This window comes from Chrysemys picta, chromosome 3 (genome assembly GCF_011386835.1).
Source record: "Chrysemys picta bellii isolate R12L10 chromosome 3, ASM1138683v2, whole genome shotgun sequence".
In the NCBI taxonomy this organism is placed as follows: domain Eukaryota; kingdom Metazoa; phylum Chordata; order Testudines; family Emydidae; genus Chrysemys; species Chrysemys picta.
This window is the reverse complement of record NC_088793.1, coordinates 200,338,777-200,364,576: the sequence shown is the minus strand read 5'-3', so window position 1 is coordinate 200,364,576 and position 25,800 is coordinate 200,338,777. Positions and strand designations below refer to the sequence as shown.

The 25,800-nt window shown below is 42.3% G+C and overlaps 1 protein-coding gene across 3 annotated transcripts in view; it reads left to right on the top strand.

Annotated features, from left to right (window-relative positions):
* PLCB1 (phospholipase C beta 1) overlaps window positions 1–25,800 on the top strand; it is a 623,222-nt gene that overhangs the window by 322,233 nt on the left and 275,189 nt on the right. The window contains exon 1 of one of the 3 annotated variants that reach the window (XM_065589797.1): window positions 25,315–25,480. The exons of the other annotated variants lie outside the window; for them this stretch is intronic. Coding sequence (XP_065445869.1) covers window positions 25,472–25,480 — 9 coding nt within the window. The 5' untranslated portion in view covers window positions 25,315–25,471. Of the gene's footprint in view, window positions 1–25,314; window positions 25,481–25,800 lie in introns of those variants that run through there. 3 annotated transcript variants of the gene reach the window in all.

Sequence of the window (25,800 nt, the reverse complement as noted above, 5' to 3'; positions counted from 1 at the left end):
ACAACTATGAACTATAATGAGGAAAGATATTATGCATAAACTTGTCAAGCAATACTGTTCACAAAGATTACAGTAAGACATTATCCTTCCATTTATCTTTTTATTCTTATTATCTTCCAAGTCCTCTCTTCACTGTTTTCTCACTGAACTGATTCATTTATTTGCATTTTGCAAGAAGGCCCCACTCCTGCAAACACTTTTTGGCACATGGTTAATTTTGTAAATGAGTTGTCCTGTGGAAACCAGTGGGACATGCAATAAACGTGCATGTCTGTTTAGGCCTAATTGTCAAGCATATTCTATTCATCAGCTTCCTGTGTTACTGAAAGCAACAGGACACCTCTATTTTGTAATTTTCAGTATAGCATCTCCTCCAAAATCTTACATTGTTAATTATTAAATTGTTTTCTTATTTTTGTTTTGGAAAATATTATTTATATAATCTTCTTTTTATGTAAGTGATGACTTCTAATATCTGTTGTATTTATATCTCTTGGGGTAATTGTTTAGTTATGAAAAAATGTTCAGTCCGCATTACATATTTTTTTAAAAAAATAATCCAGGTTTAGGTATTTTGGGACCTTACAGTGACAGCACAAACTAGTTGAAAAAGATGTTGTCTATGGCCCTGATCCTGCAAACACATTATTAACTCAGTGGAACTACTCCTGTGGAATTTACTCACCTGTGTAAGTATTTTTAGATTCTGATTTATCATTTAAGAGCCCTACAATAATTTTCCCATGTTCTAGTGATTGGGTATTTTCAGGGATGCTGAATGAATGTTAAAGTGATTTGTTTTTAAACTTCTAATATTTTTTTAAAATTAGATTATATTGTATGTGTTTTACAGTGCATTTATAGGTGCCTTAAATGGAGTGACTAGTGATAAATCCATTTTACCAGTCTAAGGGATTGCTTACCATTAGATAAAACACACAAGATAGGTGAGGTAATCTCTTTTATTGGACGAGTTTCTGTTGGTGATAGAGACAAGCTTTTGAGTTTACACAGCTCTCGTCTTCATGTCACGGAATACCTAAACCTAGAGTAATTTTTTAAAAAACATGTAACGTGTATTGAACAGTTTTTGTGACTAAATAATTACCCAAAAGATATAAATACAATAGATATTAGAACTTATCAGTTACATTAAGTGACCTGAAGCAGAGCTGTGTGTAAGCTCCAAAACTTCTCTCTCTCACCAACAGAAGATTACCTCACCTATCTCGTCTCTCCAATATCCTGTGACCTACACGGCTATAACAACACTGCAGAAAACACACCACATGGGAGATTGCAGTCCAGACTCTTGTGGGGGGAGGGGTAGCTCAGTGGTTTGAACATTGACCTACTAAACCCAGGGTTGTGAGTTCAGTCCTTGAGGGGGCCATTTAGGGATCTGGGGCAAAATCAGTACTTGGTCCTGCTAGTGAAGGCAGGGGGCTGGACTCAATGACCTTTCAAGGTCCCTTCCACCTCTATGAGATAGGTATATCTCCATATACTACTAAAGTCCCATCATTCCAGAACAGTTTTGTGATCGGTAGGGCTAGATGTTTCTCTGTGAGATCTAGCCCAGGTGTCTGCTGTCGCTGTTGAGTGTGCCAGAAAACATAGTCATGAGAAGAATGTGGGTGGATCAGTTGCAGAGGACTACTCTGTCTGGGAACTGTGCAACGTGAGCTCTTGAGACTCCTTCATCCTGAGCTTGGAGTGGCTTGGGAACCAGAACTACCATGGGTCAAGGAGAAATAGGCTAAAACATGCTGTTTTTCTTTCAACATTTAGGATGAAATTCACCCAGGAGCCTCTGGCACCATTTAAACCCTGTGTGGCTGCAGGGAAACATTTATGCCCTCTCCCGTTGCTGAGCGGATCTCCCAGCCAACGCTAACTAGGCCAAACGGGAGAGGAGAAATTAGCTAGCATTAAAGTCTTGCTCAAGCATATTAGAGGGTATTTGAACCCTACGTTGTTTGTAAAACATTGTTAAGAGCTCAAAAATGTTTCTTTCCTCTGGCCGTTTGTTTCATTCCGCACCCATTTTGGACAGCATTGCTTTTTCCTGTGTTTTTGAATGGTGTTAGTAACACAGCTGCTTTTATTGGATAATAACTTTAACTTTTTATATCTCTTTATCCTGCCAAAACAGCTGTCTACCAACACCATTCACTGATCGCTCCAGAGACTGGGAAACAGGATTTGGTACTTAACAGCTGCTGCTGCTGCAAAACTAGTAGTTAAAGCACAAACCGTGGTTTGGAAACTGACAAAATGTATCTGTCTTGGAAAGACAGGGGTTGGGGGTTTGTTTTACAGCAGCCATACATTTAAGATCTGTAGAATTCCTCTTAGCCACCTCTCTTCTGACAGATCAAAATAGTCAGGGTGCCATTTTCCAAAGCGCTCAGCACTGGCCTAACTGCTTTCACCTAAATCAACAGTGAAATTCTCACTGTTGGACACTTGTAAAAATCTCCCTCCTGGAGATCTAAAAATCTTTAGTGTGTGTCTCTGAGGTCAGGTAACCTGAGGGAAGCTGAGTTTAATCGGTATAGGTCAGCTGAAAGAAGGCTTGTCACAGTGTTAATTTACATGGAGGAAAGTCACCCGTCGCCTTACAAAGCATGAATCAAGAATGAAGTGAGGATGCAAGTTGGGCATTGTGTTTCTACATAGCCTCTTCCTGGCTACTGTCCCAGCCAGAGGATTTAATAACTGCTCCTACCCATCCATACACCCCTCTTTGATGTGTGAAGAATTGCTGTACTAGATCTCCTATGCAGCTCAGATCCCATAGCTTCTCCTCCAACATGCACCCAAACTGCCCTCTCTACTCCGGCCTAGTCAGGGGAGTTGGCTAAATGTTTAGTCAAAAACACATAAAAAAACCCAAACAGCTTTTCGATCAAAACAACATTTTCATTTTGGTTGAAGTTTTTCTGGGGGGTTTCGACGAATATAAAAAACAGAAACTAAAATCGAAAAAAAGGATTTGTAATAAAAAAAAAAAATTCAAGTTTTGGCCTTTGAAGTTTTTTACTAAAACCCAAACATTTTTACCAAAACTTGTTTTTGAAAACCGAGAGGTTTATATGTTTTGTTTTGTTTTCATCAAAAAGCTGTAAACTTGTCATGGAAAATTAAAAACGCAAAACAAACATTTTTAAATGTCCTGCAAAACAATTAACATTTTAACATTCAATGAACATTAACACTGTTCAGCCAGTTCTGCTATTCCTAACTGGCTCAGAGATCTCCTCAGCACCATGCATGGAGTTCAGAGGCCCTCCTGGATGCAGCTTTGTGGGGCTTAATTACCTCAGAGTACCTTGCCCCAGGCTCCTCCACCACACCTGGGTAAGCTTCATCCTAAATGAAATGTGAAAAAGAATTTCTCTTAGTCAGGCTTCCTTTGTCCCAGGATGGCTCCAGTTACCAGCTCAACTTAAGCTCATTCTGAGGGCATGTCTGAGAGAGATGACGTTTTGTAGAGTCCCCCAGGAGAACAAATTGCTCCAGTTGAACCCAGCCACATTCCCCCTGGCTGGGTTTTCTGACCATCCCAGCTATGGGATGGATATGGGTGGGATTTTTAATCCACTTAGCAGAACCTTTATAGCCCTTGACAGTGTCCCTTTGACTTTCCCTAAAGAATCCTCAATCCCATGTCTTTGACAGAGAAATGAATCGCCCTGAATTTCACAGATCCTGAACCTTTGAAGCACTCATTAACTCTGGGCCTGAAAAATGGTCCACGCAGGCCCTGTATATTGACCTCAAAGGGCCGATGCATGATCTGACTGCCTTATTACCTTGCAGGATTGGGGCTATAGACTTTAGTGGAATTTTGTTGGGCACTCAGAACTTCTGAAAATCTGGACCTGCGTGTATAACTGTGTTTTCTTTAATTTGTAACTGGTGGGCTAAGAGAGGCCACTCCAAGCATTCAGCTGATTGTTCAGCCATTACCGCTTAACATTTCAAAGTGTCCCAGTCTTCCCAGTGAGGATACTTGCCCTTTGATGTACCATCTTACAGTATCGATCTGCGCGCACACACACACACACACGTAGCTTTAATGACATGAGTATTCCAATGGGCATCAGTGAAACCACTTGCTGGCACAGCATTCCACAAGAGGCCCCAGGGTTACAATCAAGCATGACTTGTCCCTTTCTTCCCAAGGCATGTTTAGCATCATGTTAGTTATCATGTATTCTAACATGAGGAATTTTCCTAGTGTGGACCTGGCCTAAGTGTTAGCAGGACAAGGGCCCCATAGTGCAAAATATTCTACGTAGCATTTTATGATCAGGAACTACTGTGATAGCCATTGCTCTGTAGGAAACTCTTGCATTAGACAGGCTCGTTTTATTTTGTTTCTTCTGCTGTCGGCTGGTTAATATTAGCTGGCAGGTAGAGCTCTCGGGGCTTTGAGGTAACAACAATGAATATTCCCCAGGAGAAGAGAGACAGATGTGTGATCACCGTGTCAGGTTAAGGATGGCTGAGAGGAAAGAGGCACCACTTATCAAACCTATTAACTTTAAAAGCATATTCAGTGTGGCAGATGAAACTGGTAGTTTTCATTACAGATTAGACAATGGATTGGATAGGCAGCATAACAACAAATATTGAAGGATTAATATTGTTAAATGCTATATGACAAAAGTCTTTCTAAATAATCAGAGCTCTTCAAGATTTAGAGAGTATTTCTATTAGCCACTCTTCATCAAAATGGATAGTATCCTCCTTTGATGAGAGCCAGAGCCAGATGGAGCTAGGCTGTTCTCAGTGGTGGCAGATGACAGAACAAGAAGCAATGGTCTCAAGTTGCAGTGGCGGAGGTCTAGGTTGGATATTAGGAAAAACTATTTCACTAGGAGGGTGGTGAAGCACTGGAATGGGTTACCTAGGGAGGTGGTGGATTCTCCATCCTTAGAGGTTTTTAAGGCCCGGCTTGACAAAGCCCTGGCTGGGATGATTTAGTTGGTGTTGGTCCTGCTTTGAGCAGGGGATTGAACTAGATGACCTCCTGAGGTCTCTTCCAACCCTAATATTCTATGATTCTATGATTCTAATAGCTATTTATTTTTATCTTTATGAGTGGGGAGGGTCTACTTTCTTCTACGTATGACTGATTGGTAAGGTGATCGCCCCTTCCCTCTCCAGCAAAGCTGTGGCGCTTGTACTTGAATCAGAGGGAAAGAAGTTAGCAAGCTCTTCCTGCTAACGGCAGGAATGATACGATGATCATTCCATTTACTATGCGATATTTCACAGGTCACCAGGAGGAAAGAATAGCTACAAAAACTCAAGTAGTATGGGGGGGGAGGGTTGTAACTGAAGGTGTGAAAAGAGCACTGCTATCCACATCTTGGACTCCATTCATTAAAAAAAACCATAATTTGCATTTATACTTTATAGCGATTATCTTTTATGTCTGATGAGAAAATTCAGAAATATGATCACCCCAGACTGTAATTATTGTTATGCACCAGGATGTAGGCAGCATGGCCTAGTAGTCAGAGCAGAAGTCATGTCTAGTGGGTGGAGCAGGCATCCAGGTTGGGGACCAAAGCCAAGAATCAGCACCTGAGTCAACTGCCAATTACCAGAGCCAGGGGTCAAACCAGAGTCAGAACCAGGAATCGAAGCTGAGGGTCAGAGCCGAGGTCAGATACCAAATGCCAGAGCCAAGGGTCAGGCAAGAGTCAGGGTCAGAAGTCAGAGTCCGGGGTTGGAGCCAGGACTGGTAACTTGGAGGTGAGGTGTAAGGGCAGGAACTGGAGGAGAGGCAAGGATCGGATACAAAGCAGGAGCATGGTGGGAACAGGAGAGAAGGCAGGGGTGAGCACATTCCAGTGCAGCCACAACAGGAAATCACCTTGTTGCTTCCTGTGCCTCCTTCTGGCTTAAATAGCGTGGTTGGACCAATCGGTGGAGCAGGCGATCTTCCAATCAGGGCTCCCGTGCGTGGTGCCTTGGCAGAAGTTGTAGTCCTACTAGCTTCTCAACCTACCAGCTTTCAGCAGCCATTGGGTAGCAGCCAGAAGGTGGTGGTTGTCCATAGATTTCCAGGCTTGGGTTCAAAACCTGGAACATCACAATTACAAAAAGGAGGAAGAACAAGAAGAGTGGATTTCAGCCATTAACTGGCTTCTTCCTTATCTCCCAAATAAATTTGCAACTTTTATCTTGTTCCTTTAAACTGATGTCAGGCTGTACCAGTTAAACTCAGCGCCTATGCCAAGAAAACTCCCATTCGCTTCTCTCAGTTTTGCCTTTATATGGGTTTCAGGATCAGGGTTTGGTGTTTGTCTAGTGATATGGACAGAGTCATAACTGCATTCAGACCATTGCTAGAAATGCTATGAATAATAGCTGATCTATGAAGACAAGTTTGCTATACAGTGTTTACTGATACACATACCACAGCAACTAGCTCTAGTCAAATGCCTTTGTTTTGTCCCAAAAGTATAGTATGCTAGAAACGTGAAAATACGAGAGTACAATTTTCTTTAATTTTGCAAGCGTCATATATTTTTTCTGTTTGATCACGGAGACTAAAATGCGCGTGTTATATATTACCAAATAAGAGAAAAGACTTCACCACAATTCAAAATCCCAAATGGCCCCAGATATTGTGTATGTGTGAAATCTGGGCTTGAACCTATATCTGAATAGGGTGATTAGAGCCTCTCGGTTCAAAAGTGCCTAAGTCCCATCGTGCTCACAAGTGATTTAGGGCCACATTTTCAAAGGTATTTAGGTACCTAAGGATTCAGATAGGCACCTAGTGGGGTCTTCTGAAGTGCCAAAGCAACTTAGGTGTCGAAGGGCTTGTCTATGCAAACAGTTCATGGCAAACTGAGGTGTAAATCTACCCGGCAGTAGCCTGCCACGCACTAAGCATCCATGTGGACCCTGTTGCCACACACTAAAAGTTCCCTAGTGCACATTGATGTACCCTGCTTTGATACGGGAGTAGATTAAAGCAGAATGGGGAATTTTTAGTACATGGGAGCAGAGTCCAGATGGGAGACTGGTGTGTGATAGACTTACACCCCAACTTGCCTCAAACTAAGTGTTCGACTAGACAAGCCTTTAGACACCTAACCTGCTTTGGTGCTTTTGAAAACCCCTCTAGGTGACTATCTTCATCCTTAAGTGCCTAAATACCTTTGGAAATCTGGCCCTAAATCACTTGTGAACACGGAGCTTTGGCTCCCAAATCAGGTGCTTTTGGAAATGTGACACTGTCTCTCTAATGAGCCAAATTGGAAACACAGTTCAGAACACTTTCATTTGAAATCTAAACCTGAACTCTGATCTCCATTTTGCAAACTCATCTGAATTCAAAATAAATACTGGGAAGTAAATGAAATGAAAAATAAATCTTTCCCCCAAAACATGGGGAAATACAGCTTTTTGGTTTTATTTTTATTCTTCTGGCTCTCATATATTAACATTGCAACTCATTTAGTGGCATGAAACCAGTTTTCTGGTTTAGCACGTGGCAATTAGAATGTGTAGTTTATGGAAGAAAGATATTTTATCAACAAGCTAATTGATCAACAAGACAGCCAATTAATATAATTGACTAACACTCTTTAAGAAATTCAAGTGAGCAGCTCAATGAATGGCTGCTGTGCAGTATTAAACTGAAATGATACATCACAAAGTGACAGACACAAATGCTCTCCTAAGACTGTGGTGTTATGGATATGTATAGTACTATTTAGATTAACTACATAACAATAAGTGCATTAAAACTGATAAGTAACTTTCACTTACACATGTTTTGCATGCACTTATGTTTGTTATATTAACTAGCGCATATAAGAGTGAGAAGGTGAAGAGGTAAAGAAAAATGAGTGGAATATTTTTCTCCGTGTATGTAGCTGTTTGACATGACTACTAATTTTCTGCAGCAATGAGTGGGTAGCCCCAAATTTACTGAAAATTTTATGCTCACCTGTGTGACTCATTTTCATTGCATAACTGGTACTGTCATTTTAGAACCAATACAGAGATTCTGCTTATAAGTGATGGTAAAGTGCCATAGTGAAATGATTTGTCTTGGTAGATGGAATAAGAACTAGATTTGGTCAAAAATTTTCCGACTGAACAGTTTTCCACAGGGTGGATTTGATTTAAATCAAATTGATTTAAATCATGATTTAAATAACTAGTCAGGAAGACTTGATTTAATCATGGCTTTCTATATAAAAGTGCATTCTTGTTGGTTGTAATAACCTTAATACATATTCTTCACAACTCAGAGATAGATGTAGGTTTCATTTTTAGAAGGTACACACTATACATTTTTAAACAGTGATTTATTTTGAAAACTTTTCAGATTAGTTTTACAGCTATATCAGAAAATAAATGATTGTTTGATTATTTCATTTACCAAAGGTAATTGAAGCAGACATTTATGAAGTCATTGGGTGGTGAACTATCTCCAATTCAACAGGTTAATCATTAACATTTGGAGGATTTTCTTGCCATGCTGTATTAGGAAGAGAACATCACCAGACAGACATTTAAATTGTTTTATTTAACTAAAACAACAACATTATGTATTCTGGATTTTTTTTTTGCAACAGCAAACATATAATATTTTAAGAAAACAAGCATATGTCCCTCACTTCTCACATTTATCTCCAGACGTCTTCTCTTTGTCCAGATCTATTCTGCCCCCAACAATCTGCTATTCATTGAACTTTTTGAAACTTTGCACTTTTAGGGAGAGGTAAGGGATTGACTCTGTGTACACAAATTTGCAGAGTGACAATAGAGTTGAGGTCTGTTATTTCTTACCTCTATATATTATTTATTTATTTAAAACATTTTTGCTGTTAACAAGCATGTTACCTCAAATTCACACAAATTCAAATCTAGCCTTCATGGCTATGGGGGAAAGCTTGAAAATGTGGCCTGAGTGCACCCTAAAGACTCAAACATTAGAAGGCAAATAAAAAAATCCCAGTTTTAGTATTATTTTTAAATCTCATGATTGTTAGCCCCTGACTCGCGATTTTTAATGTTGGGGTTGGCAATACTGTGTCTTTTCTTGTGGACCTAGAGGACTAGCTGCCTCTACTTCACATGGACCTGATTCTGAAGTTCCTAGTGAGGCAAAACTTTCAGGTCCCTTGTCTCAGCTCTGTTTAGAATGGGATTGGGGACCCGACAGGGGAAGCATTAGAATTCCATGATACTGTGTTGGCCTGGTCCGAGTGGTCAAGCAGCCTAAGGCCCTTATGTCATACAGACCAAGGTTCATCTACCAGAGACGAGGGGCCTGTTTCTGATCTCACGCTTATTTTAGAGCAGTGTAATTTGGCTGATGTCAGTGGAGTAACTTGCAGTGTCAGACCAGAATCAGGCTCAGAGACTCCTGCAGTATGGATCCTGCTTGCACTGAAATTAATGGCAGTTTTGCCCCTGGTCGTGCTTTCTCATTTCATGTGTGTCAGATCCTATTGACATCAGTGGGAGTTTGGCTGCAGGATTTGTTCCTTGATAGTACACATCTCTAAGATGCCTAAATATTGAACTGATGTTTGCACATAACTGTGATTTAACATTCTTGGCCATCGGTACCATTGAATATAAAAACTGTTATGCATCATATACCATAGCAAACGCAGATAGAATTCACAGCTTAAAATCCCTCAAGTGTGTGGAAGTTTAATTACTAATAGGAGATGATTTCAGATGCTCCATCGAAGAATGGAAGTGGCTGAGCCCGGCTTATTGCATTTTATTTTTACCAGTTAGCGTCTGCTATTATTTTAGGTCAATATAAATATCGGATTGAATTTGACAAAATTGGTTTAGGAAATTTATCTGACTTAAAATGATGACGTCAGTCTTTAATGTGTGTTTGGAGAAAATTGCTGAAATCAACGTGTATTTCCCCACCTGTTTCTTAAGGCTGTTATGGCGGGTGTGGATGAAGGTGGATACAGTTATGGGCAGCCCTAGAACTGCATTTTAATTGTGTGATTTTTTAATTTATGGGATAGGCACTGCCTTGCCTCCTCCTGGGTTCTGCTTGGTTCCTGCCGCAGATTTTCCACTTCCATTTTCCCAGGCTCATGGAGATGGGAAAGAGGAAAAGGCTATATAGGCCTGGTAATCTCTTGGTAAAGTGAAAACCAAGGGCAGGTAGTCAGTCTGGACCTCTGTATGGCTACTGGGCTTCCCCTCCTGTATGGCCACTTAGATTGTGTACAGTGGTGTCACCGCAGCATGATACAACTTAGTGCATGGGGAGTGGTGAGCCTCAATGGCACAGTGGGTAGGTAATGCTGGATGGACCAGAACTCCATCGGTGACGAATTGCCCCGGACTCTAAGGCCTCTTCCAGGGGTTGGCAAGTCAAGTACTGTCACTACAAACAAGTGGTGGTTAAACTGCAACCTGAATATTGTCTTTAATTCACAGACCATCATTAAAACTGACCTCACTGCAGCCCTGCACATCTCTCCAGGTTAAGTGATTTATCAATTTCCCTGTGGATCTCTGCTGCTCAAGACAAATGGGGATTTCAGCCCTTCCTTTTTTTAAAGCAATAACTAATCTTTCTCAGGTGACACCGCCAATTATTTGGCATTTCAGGGATTGGAGTTCAGTTGCTATCTCTTGGATTTCAGTCGGCAAAAATATGACATGCAAAACATGACACATTAGAATGTCCTGGTTATGTGGTCTGCTTTCCTCCATCTTTATGAATAAGAACAATCTGATCTGGCAATTGTAGGCTAGCACAAAATATATTAAGCTGTGGTATTGGGACTCACAGTCAGAAGATATCACTGAGACCCTGAGCTTAACAGGATTCAAGAAAGGATTGGACATTTATAGACATGACAATGATATCTAGAGCTATAGCAGTAAGGGTTTAAAATGTAACTAATGGTTTTGAAAGGGATAGAAACCTTCATGATCCAGGGCTAATGGGGGGAGGAGGACATTTTCCCCATGGGCAAGTTATTCCATAACTGTCTTCTGCAGGGTTTCTTGCACTTTCTTTTGAAGCATCTGGTGCTGGAGGCAAATACTGGTCTAAGTAGATCACTGTTCTGATGCAGGATGGTAATACATAATTGCCTTTGTAGTTTGCTTCTTCCTCTCACCTTGTTCTTTTTCATGTTTACAAGCGAGTCTAATATAGTCCTCTTTTTTTGGCACTATTGTTTCATCCACTTTGAAATCAAGTTAAAAGAAAAAATTCCTTTTCAGTTCAGACAGAAAAAAAGAGGCTGGGGCGATTGGTTTTGCTACTCAGGACAGCCTAAACCAACAGTCAAGTGTGTACAGATGTGACGCTGATGTGGTTCTGTTAGAAGATATGAAAGGAAGCACATGTATTTCTTTTAAGGAGGGAGAATATGAATGAGATTGGGATCATAATTTAAATAATACTGAATAAACATCATTTTGTTCTGACAGCTACAGTCTCTACAGCATATCTTACAGTTTTGTCATGCTTCGGAGCTAGGTAATCAGGATATTGAATTTAATAAATAGGAGTTATTGAATTTCCTTTGAATGCTGTTGGTGATGTAATGTCACTACTTTACTTAGCACATGCAGCTGTCTGCTGTACATGACTTTTACTTTCTAAAACTCTAGTGAATAAATGTGATGCATTCTGAACAGCTTTGTTACTGACTAGGGACGCTCAAACTAGTTTTGAAATCCAGCCTCCTGGCCTAGACCCTGTCCCTCCAGTTTATCCAGGCTGCATCTGAATTTGAAAATTTGACTCAGTTTAGATAGGTAAACATAGCCCACGTTCAGTGTCATTTTCCCCACCATCACGACCTGCACACCTCATCTCATTCTAAGCATGCCTTATTGATGTCCTGTAGATGAGATGACTTTCACTAAGAGACGTCTGCTCTCCAACCCAATAGTTGTTCCTTTTTACCACTCAAATTCTCTTTCCTTTTTAGATTCTCCTATAACCTCAGCTTGTCACCATAGTCCTGTGGCTAATTGATTAAATAATAATAATTAATAAACTACTCAGTCCACAATCACAGTCTCAACCTTGTTCTGCTGCTCTCTTGTGTTCTGACGTGCATGCTGGGGTTTTCTGATCAGGGGACACACCACAAGCGTCTTTAGGAGTTCTTATATCAGGAAAGGAAGGACAGCTTGGCGCAGTGTTTAAAGGAGAAGACTGGAGTGGAAGGCAAAGGCAGTCATTCACCCATGCAGAGAGGGCGGAGACTGATCGAGGTTGTGGCGGCTGAGTATGTAATCCACCAGTCAGCATGTGTTATTGCAGCTCGATCGGTGCCCGATCCACAGAGGAAGTTGGCCTGTTTCTGCTACAGCTCTCAGCATGAGAGCCTGGCTTTCTAGTTCAAACTGCAGAGACTCCTGCTTTCAGCTCTAGACGTGCCTCGCTCCTTCCCTGCTGTTGGCCAGCATGGAGCCCGTCACAAAGGCACGTCTTTCTTTCTGGCTTCTCCTTTTGTGGTCTCTCAATCGGCTGCACTGAGCAGGAAGCCAGGAGTGACCGTGAGGGAGGAGAACCTGTGCAGTGAGAATGTTCAGCAGCAGTCAGCAGGAAAAATGAAATCTCCTCTAGCCCAGAGGCTACAAAAATAGCAGTGACAACAGTCTCTGTCCTGTCCCTACCACCTCCAGGCAGGCTGGAGGTCTCAATGGGGAAAACAGCACAGAGTAAGGGAGCAGGGAGAAGAGATAGTGGAGTGTAAGTGTGCAGGACACGAGGACATAACCAAATGAAGGCTTCGGGGAGATAGGATTGCTCTCTATAAACACATCAGAGGGATAAATACCAGAGAGGGAGAGGAGTTATTTAAGTTAAGCACCAATGTGGACACAGGAGCAAATGGATATACACTGGCCATCAGCAAGTTTAGGCTTGGAATTAGGCAAAGGTTTCGAACCATCAGAGGAGTGAAGTTCTTGAGCTGCCTTCCAAGGGGAGCCGTGAGGGGCAAAAAACCTCACTGGCTTCAAGACTGAGCTTGATACGTTTATGGAGGGGACGATCTGATGTAACTACCTACAGTGGCAGGTGGCCCATCGGCGACTGCCAGTAGCAAAAATCCCGCAATGGCCAGAGACGGGAACTAAATGGGGAGGGCTCTGAGTTACTACAGAGAATTCTTTCGCAGGTATCTGCCTGGTGGGTCTTGGCCACATGTTCAGGGTCTAACTGATCACCATATTTGGGGTCGGGAAGGAATTTTCCCCCAGGTCAGATTGGCAGAGACCCTGTTTTTTTTTTTTTTTTTACCTTCCTCTGCATCATGGGACACTGGTAACTCACAGGTTAAAACTAGTGTAAAGGGTGGATTCTCTGTAACTTGAAGTCTTCAGATCATGATTTGAGGACTTTAGTAACACAGTCAGAGGTTAGGGGTCTATTACAGGAGTGGGCAGGTGAGGTTCTGTGGCCTGCAATCTGCAGGAGGTCAGACTAGATGATCACGATGGTCCCTTCTGACCTTAAAGTCTATGAATCTATAGCCTGGTGGTCAGGGAACTCAAGTAGGCTGTGGGAGATCCAAGTTCAGATCGTTGCTTTAGTGACTCTTTAATTATTTATACAAAGTGAAACAACTTCCATGGGAGATCCTGAGAAAGCCACATACCGGAATATCCCATAACCCACTGGCTGGGTTGCTTTCCTGTAATGTGGGATACACAAGTTCAAATCCCTTCTCCACATCAGATAGCGGGGGGGCTTTACCTTGCATCTCTCACACACCAGGTGAATGCTCTAATCACACAGCTTACACTTAAAAGGGCAGCACTACCACTTCCTCCAGCTGGTTGGTGAATCTAGTCCTCTGTTCCTTTGCTTTTGTCGAACCGCCTGAAACTCGAAATGCAATGTTTTGGGTTGTAAGTAAACATTTTGTTCCCCACATTGCTGAAACGTTTCAACTTTTTCAGGTGGGTCAAAACTGTTGGCAAACTCGACCCAAATTTGCAAATAGTTTTGGTGGATTCGAATGAGCATTTTTTCGGCGAGTAAACGGTTTGCCCAAAAAATATTGCCCAGCTCTGTCCGTTCTTGCAAATCTGTCTGCTGCCATGGCTCCCATCTGCCTTTCTATATTGACCAATATGTAAGCCCAATAACCCTTTGGTATATTGATAGCTCAGGATAGCTCAGTGGTTTGAGCATTGGCCTACTAAACCCAGGGTTATGAGTTCAATCCTTGAGGGGGCCATTTAGGGAACTGGGGTAAAAAAAAATCTGTCTGGGGATTGGTTCTGCTTTGAGCAGGGGGTTGGACTACATGATCTCCTGATGTCCCTTCCAACCCTGATATTCTAAGAGGTGGCAGGGAAAACTGCAACAAGTGATGGATCCTGATTGGTTTTGTCAATTCACTGACATTTTTCTAGGGTGAAATCCCCTTTTTTTGGAACTACTGTTCCTAGTCTCAGCTCTTGGTAGGAGATTATTGCTTAATGCTTAGTTATTGTAAGGCTGAATCCTCTGCCGTTGTAAGCCCTAAATTGAGCTCTTTTTTTTTTTCCAATGAGAAATTCAATACTGAAAACTTCTCAGAAAACTGCAGGTTTCTTCTCGTGCCGTTGTTCCTATCCAAATAATCATTACATCTGATCAAAAGAAGAAAATTGCTCAGGGCTAAAGAAGCAAATTTTAGAATAGTGCCTGGAATTTGTGGCCCTGCACCCATCCCAGTTTAGAGTGAGTTTGCTGCATAATCATCTTCAGAGAGTTGAAGAAAAATCATGTAGAGGAAACAGGAAATAAAGGGAAATCTCCAGAGTATGACCTTTGAAAGCTCCACATAGCAAAGACTCGGGGCTTTTTTGATTTTATTGCCAACCCAAAAGCCCTGGGTTGCATTATAGCAAGCTATTTTTTCCTTTGGTTGGATGATATGTGGGGCTTAGCGGAGAGAATCAACAGAGCTTTGGAAAGCTGTGACTATGTTGTTGTTAATTTTCCTTCATCACTGAAGTGCTCGTTGATAATCTGCTTTTATTATGGTTTAAGAGAATTTATGTGCTGTACATCTCTATATAGCCAAAAAGGTTCACAGGTTATTCATCTTTGTCAGCTACTAACTGCATGATGGAAATTTAGGTATATTTAGGAATATCTTATGCTTCAAATGTAAGAATTATATTTCTGCTGAGTATTGATGTGTTTTCTAACTATAAAGACAGTATCAACTTTGAATGGACTAATTTCACATAATTCAGTTGGCTGACAAAGTATACCCAGGGCCGGCGCTTCCATTTAGGCGACCTAGGTGGTCGCCTAGGGCACCAGGATTTGGGGGGGGGCGGCATTTTGCCACCCTCGGCGGCAATTCGGCGGTGGGGGTGTCCTTCCGCGCTCCAGGTCTTCGGCGGCAATTCTGCGGCGGGTCCTTCACTCGCTCCGGGACCCGCCGCCGAAGTGCCCCAAAGACCGGGAGCGCGGAAGGAACCTGTCTAGGGCGCCAAAAACCCTGGCGCCGCTCCTGAGTATACCTTAGATAGATTTTGATTTTTTTAAATAAATCTGTTAAAAATATTTTATAGGGTGTTGTGGATGGTTTTGGTATTTCCCCTCTACTCTTTACTGTGTGTACAAGGGTCTGTATTTAGACGGCCCAGCAGCAACACAATTAGACATGTTTGTTTGGTCCTATTTATATTTTGTTGTTCATAGCTTTGAGATTTCTCTTAATTTAGACAAAAATACAGTAGTCGATTTCTCAGTGTTGGCAACTCTCCTGATTTTATTGAGAGTCTCACAACATTTGGTGTTCTTCTTAAAGCTCCAGCTGCTGGAGTCAGGTGATTATGTTGGATCTAAGTTTGTAGCCATCATGATTGCAGCTAAAAGGTTTAAAATATGGATCCTAATTCAAAATCCAGAAGGTAAACAAAAAGAACCCCAAATATAACATTTTAAAACATTGGCTTAAAAATTATCAATCTCATGAATTTTTGCATGCTTAAGATTGGCAACACTGGTTTCTAGTCAGTTTCACTTTCAGGGACTCATTCACTGGCACAGTATTGCAGTGTCTGGGTGGAAAACTCTGCAAGGTAATAGTTATTGGGTTCTGTTTTTAAACTGCTTCCCTTGGAATTGACCTTTTTGGACAATGTCCCTTTACTATAGCTCTGTTTGATTATTTATTCTTCCATCTAGAGTAAGCCCTGGTCAACACTGGGGTGGGAATCGATCTAAGTTATACAACTTCAGCTACGTGAATAACGTAGCTGAAGTCGACATACTTAGATCGACTTACCTTGGTGTCTTCACCGGCGGTGAGTCAACTCCTGCCGCTCCCCCCGTCGACTCTGCCTGCGCCTCTCACGGCGCTGGAGTAAAGGAGTCGACGGGAGAGGGCTCGGGGGTTGATTTATCGCGTCTAGACTAGACGTGATAAATTGATCCCCGCTGGATCGATCGCTGCCCACCGATCCCGTGGGTAGAGTAGACATACCCTAAGTGTTTACTGGTGTATCTGCCCTCTCAGGTTATGTCTACATTACATACCAGTGTGGGCAGCATATTGTATCCTTATAGCTACATTCTATAGTGAAAAGCAAGCCGCATCCACGCTGAGGTATGTAGCTATACGTCTCAGACTCTGGCAGTGGGGAGCAGCAGACTCTGCAGAGAAAGGCTTCAGAAGCTCTCCACTGCCAGAGCCTTTCACTGCAACGAGGAGAGGCTCTGTTGCAGGGAGGCAGTGGGAATATTCCCCTTCCAGAGCCTTTCCACGCTGCTGGAGCCTTTGCATGCGGTGAGAAAAGGCAGCTGGATACACTGCTAAAATTGGTGTGTGGATAGGGAGGCACAGCTTGGGTGTATAGAGAGCCATGTCAGTCATACCTTATACATAACAAACTTGGCGATATGCATGCTGCTTTTTCTCTGTTTGAATATATAATCTGTTTAGACCAGGGGTCGGCAACCTTTCAGAAGTGGTGTGCCGGGTCTTCATTTATCACTCTGATTTAAGGTTTTGCGTGCCAGTCATACATTTTAACGTTTTTAGAAGGTCTCTTTCTATAAGTCTATAATATAGAACTAAACTATTGTTGTACGTAAAGTAAATAAGGTTTTTAAAATGTTTAAGAAGCTTCATTTAAAATTAAATTAAAATGCAGAGCCCCCTAGACCCCCCCCCCCCCCCAGAGGCCAGGACCCGGGCAGTGTGAGTGTCACTGAAAATCAGCTCGTGTGCTGCCTTTGGCACGCGTGCCATAGGTTGCCTACCCCTGGTTTAGACTTAAGGTCTGGTAGGGAGCAGAAAGGCTTTTAGAAAAGCATGTTCCTTAGATAAATCGGATCACTAACATTATTTTAAATCTTGCTGTATACCAAGAAAGTATCCCTATTTTGTTTTAATTACACCTATTCATTGTATTGTTTTGTGTACTTCTGCTTCAAGGGCTCTTACAGAGTGTAGTGTTTTGAAACATATATTTGAACACACTTAAAAGTTGGTGTTGGTTTAATTTAAATGCAGCTTTCTAGAAGCAATAAGCCAAAGTTACAGCATTGAAGTAAATTTATACTTTAAAGGGAATCGGTGATAAGTTAAGGTTTCAGATCTTCTGTCCCAAATGAAAGGATCATCTCCGTTTTAAGAGGAATTTGAAGGTTTGTAGAGCTGTCCATTTTTCACAGCAAATACATTTTTAAACATGCAGCAATAATAGTGTCTCTCAGCGGAAAGCTTGCGAAGTTTTCTTTTAAAAGATCCTAAGTGCTGGCTCCTCATCTTACAAATGATTTGCATGAAGAACTCCCATGGAAGGGAGCGGTTCTGCATGTGGAGGAACACTTGCAGAATCAGGCTCTGCTATATTGGATCTCTGTGAATTAATATCAGCCATTCAAGCCACAAAATACCAGAAGATGCTATTATAGTTCATCGCCCATAGGCAAAGTGTTCTGAGAGAGGCCTCTTTTTGCTTGCAGAAAGCAAGCACATTAAAGTTTTCCTCATCTGTTTCCATTTCGACCATGCAAACCTGTCCTCTTTGCGCTTACTAGTCTTGAATCATCCCCTTGAGTGCTGGTAGGAGCAGTTTGTACCTATGGGGGTAGCAGCACCTGCATTGGGATTCGTTCATTGGGAGGGAAGGAGACAGCCCACTGTTCCCCTCCGCCTGGGGAGATGAGCTTTACACTTAGTGAGAACCCTGCCAGCCGAATCGCTCTGGGAAAAGTGCTGATGTAGTGCACCTTCCAGATGGCCAGGCTATGCTGTTGCTTCAGGATCCTGGTAGATTGCGGGGAAAAAGGGGGGGGAGGGAGATTGCATGACAGCCCCCCTACTCTTTTGGACTGCAGAACCCAGGCAGTGGATCTGGCCCATTGCATGTACAACTCAGGTGCCGAATAAAATGTGCATTGAAAAACAAAGCGTATGTATTTATGGGAACAAATGCTGCCTTGCTTTGAAGCGATTTCCTTTAGCCACCCCATGATTAAAGCCTGGTGAGAATCCGGCTGCTTACTTTCAACTAAAAGATGCAAGGCTCTAATCTCCACAGTCAAGCAACTCAGAAAGGATTCTATGTTGGGAAGCCTTTGGGTTTTTTGTAAAAAGGTTCTTAGTATACCATAGCCTCACATTAAAAAGAAAAAAAAAAAAGCTGACAATCCCAATTCCTTTAAATGGCTAAACTCTCCCCCCCCCCCCCCCAGTGCTATGCAGGGGGAAGACATAATTGGAGCTTGGCAGCTCCTGGAGTGTTGCTAGCACTGCCAACAGAGCTAGGAGCGCAAGAGGGCATGCCCCTTCCCATGCTTCGGCAGGACTGTTGTGGAAAAAGCACTAGCTGCAAGTTGGCAGGCATGTAGCAAGTCCTGCCATACTCTCACTGGTTCCCGTACAAAGAGTCTGATTTGTGGCCAATGGATGGTTTTATTGCCTTTTGTAGGCTTTGTGTCAGAGCAGCATGCTTTTAATATATTTTTCTGTTATCTTATTATTTAATGGACACTGTTGATTTGTGGGCATGGCTCTCTCTTGGATGCTGTCCTGTTGAGGGAAAACAAACCTTTAGAAATCACTAGATGCTTATTTCTTGACCTTGAAGATTTTGTGTCTGTGTTTTAATAACTTTGAGGCTGAACCTCTGAGGCGGAGAGCAATCTTGACTTCCATTGAAGTCAGGGAGAGATGAAGGCACAGTCAACTTGCCACAATTGCTGAGGTGATGCATCATGAGACATTTAATCTGTGAATCCAGAGTTCGTGTCCCTGTTCTGGCAGTAACATTTCCAGTGCAGGACATGTTTAAATTAAGGTGGTATGTTTTTTCTAGAAGATGTGCTCTAGTTCAATCACATCTGTTGGACTTGAAGCAAGAATTAATCTATGGAATCTTGTTGCCTGTGTTCTCCAGGAGGTCAGGCTAGATGGTGATCACAATGGTCTCTTCTGGCCTTGGAATCTGTACATATGGGAATTTCATTGGGAATTGAAGAACTGGTTTCATAATTAGCATCTTGCCTATGTCTTTTTCCTGTTAGAAACAACTGTACCTTTTATAATAGTGCTAAAATTTGCAGGCCCCTCAATGAGATCACAGTCTACCTTGATACCAGTGCATTGGTCTTTTTCACCCTTTAGCTCCCATAGCAGTTTATCAGTCTTCTGCAGCCTGTGGGCTAATTCTTTAGATCAAGTAGTGGTGATTCCTCTTTTTAGTTTCCGTGGTCCTGGGTCCAAGCCTTGCTACCAACCCACAAGTTATCATTACAAGATGAAATTAGGAGCTAATTGTGTCGAGTTAGACCACCCGTTCCACCAGCGTGGGCTTCCTCACCCTGTTTATGCTGTGCCAGACCTTCAAGCCTTCGCTAGCACACACACACAGGTATGACCACACTCGGCTGCAGACACAGACTGAAGTCAGCTCTGTGTGAGAGGGTTCAGCTGGGCGATTCACCCAGCACTTCCGTGCACACCTCCTTTGGGGAATAAACCCAAAGTAATATTGTCTTGCACTGTATAGAACGATCTGCACAGCGCAAGCTCATAAAAATTCGCCCTCTCCCTCAATGTGGAAAGAGATATGCACAACTTCTTGCCCCCCCAGTTATAAATTGCACAAACTGGGTTTTATGATAAACAAAAACAAGTTTATTAACTACAAAAGGCAGATTTTAAGTGATTATAAGGGATAACAAAGAGAACAAAGCAGATTACTAAGCAAATAAAACAAAACACACATACTAAGCTTAAGATCTTAAAAAGACTGGTTTCAAGAAGTAATTTCTCACCCTAAATGTTGCTTTTGTGCATGATGCAGAAGTTCTTGAAGGTTAGCTACCCTGCTTGCACCTTAAATCTTAAGACATCATATTCACAGACCAGATCTCTTTTCCAGTCTGGGCTCATCAACTCTCCCCCCTGTGTCTTTGTTTCTCAGCTCTTTCCAGCTGTCATCCTGGGTAGGGATTCAGGGAAGAGTGAACCAAGATCAACTTACTCCCCAGCCTTAAATAGAATTTACATAAGGCGGGAACCTTTTGTTTCCCAATCTTGACCTCCCTCTTCTTTTAGTTGAAAATCACTAGAAGTCCAAGATGGCGTTTAGTACCAGGTGATAGGACCACCTGACCTTTTGGTGTCAAAGCAACATCCCAGGACCTTCTCAGGAAGGAGAGCGATTAATATCTTCGCAGACTTATTGTTTCTTCCTAATGGCCCATCAAGGCTGATGGCCTGTTGTCTGGTGGGTGTTTCCCAAGTACACACACACTTGTAATTGTTACATAGCCAATATTCCTAACTTTAGATACAGAAATGATACATGCATACAAATTGGATAAACACATTCAGTAAATCATAGCCTTTCCAGTGATATCTCACATGACCCATCTTGCATGAAACATATCGTAGTTATGCCATATTCATATCATAACAATATTTCCATGAAGAATATGGAGTGTAACATCACACTAATCATTTAATATCAACCTCTTTATATTTAATAAATGGTCTGCTAAGTGGTTTTAAAGCAGTTTAAGATGGCCAATGGAGAATTTCTCCTGTGCAGGGCAACTTGCCACTTCTGCAAGATTTCCACCAGTATCTTCACCACCTTCTGTGCCAGCTGTTCACCCCTCCCCCAGGTAAGGGGAAGTCATGGCATGGGAGGGAGGGAGAAGAAGGAGTCATGGTGGAGTGGAGCTTTGCTATGCCTGATTCTCCACAAATGTCAGATGTGTTGAATCAGGGAACTGTGATCAACTCTTTTTGGTCCCTCCTCTTACTCTTTCTGGGCGAGACTCGGAGAGAAAGGAAAATTGAGCCACTAGTGTAGTAACATGAAACAAAATGGTCACACCTAGCAGCAAAACAATTTCTTGGAGGTTTGTCCAGAAAACAAGTAACTTTAAGGTGGGAATTGGTAAAGAAAATGGTTGGATTTGAGTAGGGTTTGGATAAGGTCCTAATTATCCAACTTTCTGATTCGACTATAATAAAACATGCAAAATCTTTCAGAATCAGACATGTAAAATTCACTCTTGAAGACCTACAAAATTTTAGCAGGTCTATTAACTTATTGGCAAAAACCTACAGCACTTTGCTTATAGAAACTGTGAAATCAGCATGATTGAACAGGCAGAATTAATGTATTTAATATCAGGGGGAAATACCAATATCAGTACCAGATTAAACAGATTTACAATAAATTCCATTGGGTAGATTTAGGGAAAAGGGCATCAGAGCAATTTATGACATATGAGATTTCCCTCTTCCTTTTACCTTAATTTTTGCCTTGTGCTTGGTTAGATGATGTTCCAACAAGGGTCCAATATTTTACCTATGGTTAAATACACCTCTACCTTGATATAACGCTGTCCTCGGGAGCCAACAAATCTTACCGCATTATAGGTGAAACTGCGTTATATTGAACTTGCTTTGATCCACCGGAGTGCACAGCCCCCCTCCCCCCCCGGAGCACTGCTTTACCGCGTCATATCAGAATTCGTGTTATATCGGGTCACATTATATCGGGGTAGAGGTGTACATAGACTGAAATAAGAATCCAGTAAGGCTATAGTCATTTAGATACAAGTGGCTTCATTTATATGTATGCTGTTTAACAAGCACTGGATTATAAGATAGCCTGTTAGAGTCTAGAAAGATTGGACCATAAGAGCATCTGGGAAGATAGATGCAATGTTTTGCCCAAACACAATCACCTGACCAAGTTGGTACACCCAGGTCCTATTTAAGAGTGAGATATCAGTATTTATTATGCTATTGATTGTACAATATGTTGGGGAGAAAATAGTGACTCTTGAATAGTGTTAAATTGTGTCTCTTTGAGCCTGTTATACATGAGGTCAGACTAGATGATTTAATGGTCCCTTTTGGCCTTAAAAGCTATGAACGCTGTTGGAGAAAAGATAGAAAAAATATTGATCTAGTCAGACGTTTTTGGAGAATCTTCAATGAAATTCCAGGAATTTGTTGAGCGAGGTTGCTCTTGCCGTTTGAATGAAAAAATCCTGTGTGAAGGATGTCCCTTGGAGAGATCCGCCCAATATTCCAAAAAGTAAATATAGTAGCATACAAGCTTTCTTGAAAGAATTAAATAAAATGGAAAAAAATAGTGAACTAAGCTGTTTTGGCAATATTATTTTAATGCTTTATTTAGAGCCCTTATCCACCACTGTTTTATATTGTTAATCTTTTCCGGATTCATTTGTCTGTGTTATAAAGTGCACTCTGGCACTCAAACTAAATGGATTGTGTTGCGTAAATTTGGAGGAGTGACAAACCAACCTTTTCTTAAACCCCATAATGGATGATACTGTTCTTTCTCCCACTTCCTTAGAACTAGCCATGGTTTTTCTCTGTTTACTTCCTGTATTTTCTTTTTCTGCATTAAGCCCCCTTGGAGACCGGTGTATTGTAGCTGCTTGTGGTGTAGAAATTTGCGTTGAGTTTCCAGGATGCTTCTGGAATGAGAACAGCATTGGCACAGCCAAAATGGCCTGGCCAAACACTCCTTGACAGTGATAAAGCTTTGCCAGCCGGCTAAAAGGGCATAGTGGTGGCAAGGCTCTTGAGCCCTACCAGTTTGGTCAGATTGTCTCTCAGCTTCGTTATTTTTCCCTCTCCAGTTCTGTTCAACAGAGGGGCGACACATGGGGAGGCATACAGGGTAACGTGTTGTGTCCCCCCCCCAAATTTGCTGCTTGGCTTTTACTGAGCATGCTCACGCAGGCTGAGCATGCTCAGTAACACTGCTGAAGCCGGCTGCCCTCACTCTGCCCCCTCCCCCTCATAGGCAGGCACAGGTCATCTCTGCTGTTGAGCATGGGTTGTGGAAGTGTTGTGGAAGTGTTATTTATTATTCCCCACTCTGAGTGTCGTGGCTGTAATTTTTGTGACGCCAAGAACCATACAGATGTATCTTTACAAGCACGAAACAATGCGGAGTCCTGCTGCTGATATCAAAGAATGTTACAGATGGCTACCGCTTGTAGGAAATTTGGGCGTGATCCAAAGACTCTTGAAGTCAGTGAGACCTTTTGCATTGAGTTAAATGGGCTTTGGCTCAGGCCCTAGTTTAAACCCCACCCCCAAAAAAGGAACAACAAAACCCAACAACAACAAAGAATCCTCTAGAGTTCTAGAAGCCATGTTTTGTTTGGAGAACTTTCACTAGACTCCCTGCACAGAACTATAGCTGCAGCCAAAGAAAATTGCACTTGCAGACTAAGGAATACAGGATAGGGTCAAATCCACTGGTGGTGTAGCTCTGACTTCAATGGAACTATGTCTGTTTGCACCAGATTAGGATCATGTCTGCTATAGTGTGTGTCTTTTTTCCTCTGCCTAAAGAGTGTGACAATAGAATATAAAATGTTACTTAAATCTTATTTTAGCATCAGACCAGATTTTCAACTGTCTGTGTGGTATGGAAATAGCAAAGAAATATCCTTATAAAGTCCAAGTTGACTCCATGTGGGTCAAAGGGAAATCACGCGGAGGAAGCCGATACCAACGCTGCAGGAGCATTCTGCCAGTCTCCGTTACTTAACATGCTGGCTCACTCTTCTATGTCTGGGAAAATCAGAAAAGGGGACCATCAGCATACTGAGTAACTGCTTGAGGAGTTGTAACCATCCTCGCATCTGCATTTGAATTAACATGGTCTGCTCCAGCAAGAAGAATCCTTAAGACACTACTTTGTAACCCTTTAGCTGATGAGGGTAAGACGGCAGCCTTCTGAGTAGGCAGTTGGAGAGGACAAGAATACATTTTGTTTGATTAAATGGACATAAGAGTCATCGTAATTTTGGCACAAAGTTGATCATTTAGAATACTGAGGGGGGGGGGGAACAAAAAGGAAGTACTAGTTGTATTCAAGACCAGAAATTGCAATCAGATCTGTACGAGTTTGTGGGTGGCTGGCACATTTCCAATCATGTAAAGAAATGAGATGTTAAAAGCTTGCATTCAATCTCAGAGATTTTGCTATTGACCTTGTTGGCTACACTGACAACATAGCATGTTCAGAAAGAACGTTAAAGCCTTTCCTAAATTATTTATAATAGTCTTTGCCAGATGTGCATGTATACCTTCCATTTGCATAAGTATGGGTTACGTGTGTCTATCAAGAAGATGATAAATCCTTCTGTATATAAATAAATAAATAAATACAGTTGTGCTGCCAAGAGGAATGGAGACAATATGCAGCCTCTGAGGAAAACCTTTTTACTGTGCAGTAGTTTAGATACATTTTTACAGTATGATCTCAAGAAATAGGAAGATGTTGACATGAACTGTATTTCATTGGAGATATGCATTCTCACATTGCTCACTGGAGCCTTCTGTATTACAGATGCTAGATAAATGAAGTGCAAGACTTAATTAGAGCAAATAAGTGTTGAGAGAAAAAAAATTCAAAGTCAACTTTTACCTGTGCAACAAAGTATCATATCTGTACAGTAGTAGCATGGTCTCTGGCAGATGCTGATTAGAAGTAAATCCATTTTCTACACGGAGACATTCATTGCTAAAGACATGAATTTACAGCGCGGTAAAGATTTGGTAGAACTAGTTGGCAAGGGGGCAAAAGAGATGCAGCTTTTCTCATGTGATGGAAGACCAGATATTTTTAGGAACACATGTTTACTAAACTAGGGTTACCATCCTTCTGTATTTCCCCAGACATGTCCGGCTTTTTCATCTTTAAATAGCCGTCCGCGAGGAATTGGTAATAAGGCTAAAAAGTCCGGGATTTTTCTCCCTCCCTCCCTTCCATGCAGAGTGCAGTGTGGCTGATTGGGTGGCTGGGCCTGATTGAGCCGCTCCCATTGGCCTCCAGCACCCAGAGCCCCTCCCCTGCTTCCCCCTCCCCCTGCCTCAGCACTCTGCAGAGGGCAGCCCGGCAGCGTTTTGCCTCCACGTGGAGCCAGCATCTGACCGGCATGGGCATGGTAAGGGGAGTCCTGGGGGGGCTGTCAGGGAGCAGGGGGAGGGTTGGATGGGTCAGGAGTTCTGGGGGTCCTGTCGGGGGGCAGGGGTGTAGAGAGGGTTTGGGACAGTCAGGGACAGGGAGCAGGGGGGGTTAGATGGGTCGGGGGTTCTGGGGGGACTGTCAAGGGGGCAGAGGTGTGGAGAGGGGTCAAGGCAGGCAGGGAGCAGAGGGTGTTGGATGGGTCGGGAGTTCTGGGGGTCCTGCCGGGGGCGGGGAGCAGTTGAATTGGGCGTGGGAGTCCCGGGGGTCTGTCTGGGGGTGGGGGTGTGGATAAGGGTT